General features: G+C 45.9%; 1 protein-coding gene across 1 annotated transcript in view; it reads right to left on the bottom strand.

The window, feature by feature from the left end:
* The window catches only part of LOC116691915 (venom phosphodiesterase 1), a 67,672-nt gene that overhangs the window by 55,490 nt on the left and 9,221 nt on the right, over positions 1 to 2,961 (bottom strand). The window contains exon 3 of the mRNA XM_032519829.1: positions 499 to 633. Coding sequence (XP_032375720.1) covers positions 499 to 633 — 135 coding nt within the window. The remainder of the gene's footprint in view (positions 1 to 498; positions 634 to 2,961) is intronic.

The following is a 2,961-nucleotide window of genomic DNA, read 5'->3' as shown; positions in this document are numbered from 1 at the left end:
TGTGTTGTCCTGTGCATTATGTTGTTATGTTGTTATGTATTGTTTACTGTGTTGCTGTCTGCATCATATCACTGTGTACCTGTGCACGCGTGACAAATAAAGCTATCTGTATCTATCTGCATCTGTTATTTAGATCGGCATAATCAGTGTGCAAATCAAATAGATTGCCAAAATACAATTTAACGGATGCTTTTCAAACACATCATTCATTTACACTTATTATGATAACCAAGTTACAACTTTGTACTGTAATAGCATCCAAATTATGTTTATAGATGGCTTACAAAACAATGATCTACCATTGAAAAACCTACCTTTCTTAATGTATAAACATTGAACTAATGATAAAATTACACAAGTAACAACATTGAAAACAATTTGAAAATTAGTAATAAATCAACATTTTGTTGTCATGTTAAGACTAACTTCACTATGGACTAACGTTTGATGCTATGATTAGTTACAAGGTGTTACCAAAAGAAAGAAACAGCGTCTTACCCGGGACGGTGCAGATGTCACGGTAGTCATGGCAGCAGCTGTTGCTGGCGTTACAGCTGTGGTCACATCTGCAGCCGGGGGTCTGGTCGTCGTAGGGCTCGTAGCATCGGCTCCTGCAGGACGTTTGGGGGACGACTGGAAGAGCAAGACAGGATTAAACTGGTTTCTGTGGTGGTTTTGGGTTCTTGCTTTGGTTTCTTTTCCTCTTTCAGCCCTGTCATGTGTTTGTGTCCTGGTTTCTCCCCGGTCTGGTGCGGTTTGTTCTGTCAAGTGTCCCCATGAGGGTCTGCATGTCCTGTCCTGTGTCCCCCTGAGTGTCTGTATGTCCTGTCTTTGTGTCCACAATTCTCGTTATGTCCTTGTCCGTTGTTTGTTCCCTATGAGTGTCTGTATGTCTGTCCTGTATCCCCCTGGGTGTGTCCTGTTCTGTCTTGTGTCCCCGAGTGTCTGCATGTCCTATCCTGTGTTCCCCTGAGTGTCTGTATGTCCTATCCTGTGTTACCCTGAGTGTCTGTATGTCCTGTCCTGTGTTCCCCTGAGTGTCTGCATGTCCTGTCCTGTGTCCCCCTGAGTGTCTGTATGTCCTGTCTTGTGTCCCCCTGATTCTCTGTATGTCCTGTCCTGTGTTCCCATGAGTGTCTGTATGTCCTGTCCTGTGTCCCCCTGAGTGTCTGTATGTCCTGTCTTGTGTCCCCCTGATTCTCTGTATGTCCTGTCCTGTGTTCCCATGAGTGTCTGTATGTCCTGTCCTGTGTCCCCCTGAGTGTCTGTATGTCCTGTCTTGTGTCCCCGAGTGTCTGCATGTCCTATCCTGTGTTCCCCTGAGTGTCTGTATGTCCTATCCTGTGTTACCCTGAGTGTCTGTATGTCCTGTCCTGTGTTCCCCTGAGTGTCTGCATGTCCTGTCCTGTGTCCCCCTGAGTGTCTGTATGTCCTGTCTTGTGTCCCCCTGATTCTCTGTATGTTGTCCTGTGTTCCCATGAGTGTCTGTATGTCATGTCCTGGTCCCCCTGATGTCTGTATGTCCTGTCTTGTGTCCCTGATTCTCTGTATGTCCTGTCCTGTGTTCCATGAGTGTCTGTATGTCCTGTCCTGTGTCCCCCTGAGTGTCTGTGTCCTGTCTTGGTCCCCGAGTGTCTGCATGTCCTATCTGTGTTTCCCCTGAGTGTCTGTATGTCCTATCCTGTGTTACCTGAGTGTCTGTATGTCCTGTCCTGTGTTCCCCTGAGTGTCTGCATGTCTGTCCTGTGTCCCTGAGTGTCTGTATGTCCTGTCTGTGTCCCCCTGATCTCTGTAGTCCTGTCCTGTGGTCCCATGAGTGTCTGTATGTCCTGTCCTGTGTCCCCCTGAGGTCTGTATGTCCTGTCTGTGTCCCCCTGATTCTCTGTATGTCCTGTCCTGTGTTCCCAGAGTGTCTGTATGTCCTGTCCTGTGTCCCCCTGAGTGTCTGTATGTCCTGTCTTGTGTCGCCGAGTGTCTGCATGTCCTATCCTGTGTTCCCCTGAGTGTCTGTATGTCCTATCCTGTGTTACCCTGAGTGTCTGTATGTCCTGTCCTGTGTTCCCCTGAGTGTCTGCATGTCCTGTCCTGTGTCCCCCTGAGTGTCTGTATGTCCTGTCCTGTGTCCCCCTGAGTGTCTGTATGTTCTGTCATGTGTCCCCCTGAGTGTCTGTCTGTATGCCGGTTTCCTGTTTTATTTTGAAGTCTGGTTTTTGTCTCGTCTTGCCTTTAGTTTTACTTCTTGTGTCTTCCCGCTCTTGTGATTCCCTGATGTTTTGTACCTGCGTCCCTGCCCTGTCTGACACCTGTCTCTCGTGTATTTGATGTCTGTGCTTCCCTTGTCTCTTGTCACATCCTTTTGTCCTGTCTACACGTACGTGTCAGCGTTCCCAGTGTCTTCCCGGCCATTGCCTTCCCCGTGAGTTTTCCTTCCCGTATTATTTTCCCCTCCTCGTGAGTTTTTCCTCAGCCCCTGTGCGCCGGGTTTTTGTTCCTTCATTTTGTCATATTGCTCGGACCCTGTTTTTGTTAAATAAAACCTCCACTACCTGCCTGCTACTCTGCTTCTGGGTCCTCCTTCGTCTCCTGTGACAGTTTTAATGTTTCATCTGGTTATCTGGACCTCCAAATCCTCCACATGTGAACGACAGCCGTGGATACAAACTTTCCTCTGGTAATAATAGGATTTACATTTTCAAAAAGTATTAAATGTAAGGCTCTCAAAATAGCTCAGACCATTTCTAGAAATATTATATTCTGATATTACTTCATTGAGATGACTGCCTTAGTGATAATGTTATGACTAAAATAATGAATGTTGATATACTGTAAGTGAAAATATTTTTATTTTAAATGATTAGCTTCATAAGCTCTTAGTTAAGTTTGATCTTTTTCATCATTTCTAACTTACAACATTCAATACACTGGTTTTTAAATACACACACACACACACACACACACACA

The sequence above is a fragment of the Etheostoma spectabile genome, chromosome 7 (assembly GCF_008692095.1).
Source record: "Etheostoma spectabile isolate EspeVRDwgs_2016 chromosome 7, UIUC_Espe_1.0, whole genome shotgun sequence".
NCBI classification, from domain to species: Eukaryota; Metazoa; Chordata; class Actinopteri; order Perciformes; family Percidae; genus Etheostoma; species Etheostoma spectabile.
The sequence above is the reverse complement of the archived record's forward strand: the minus strand, read 5'-3'. Positions and strand labels throughout refer to the sequence as shown.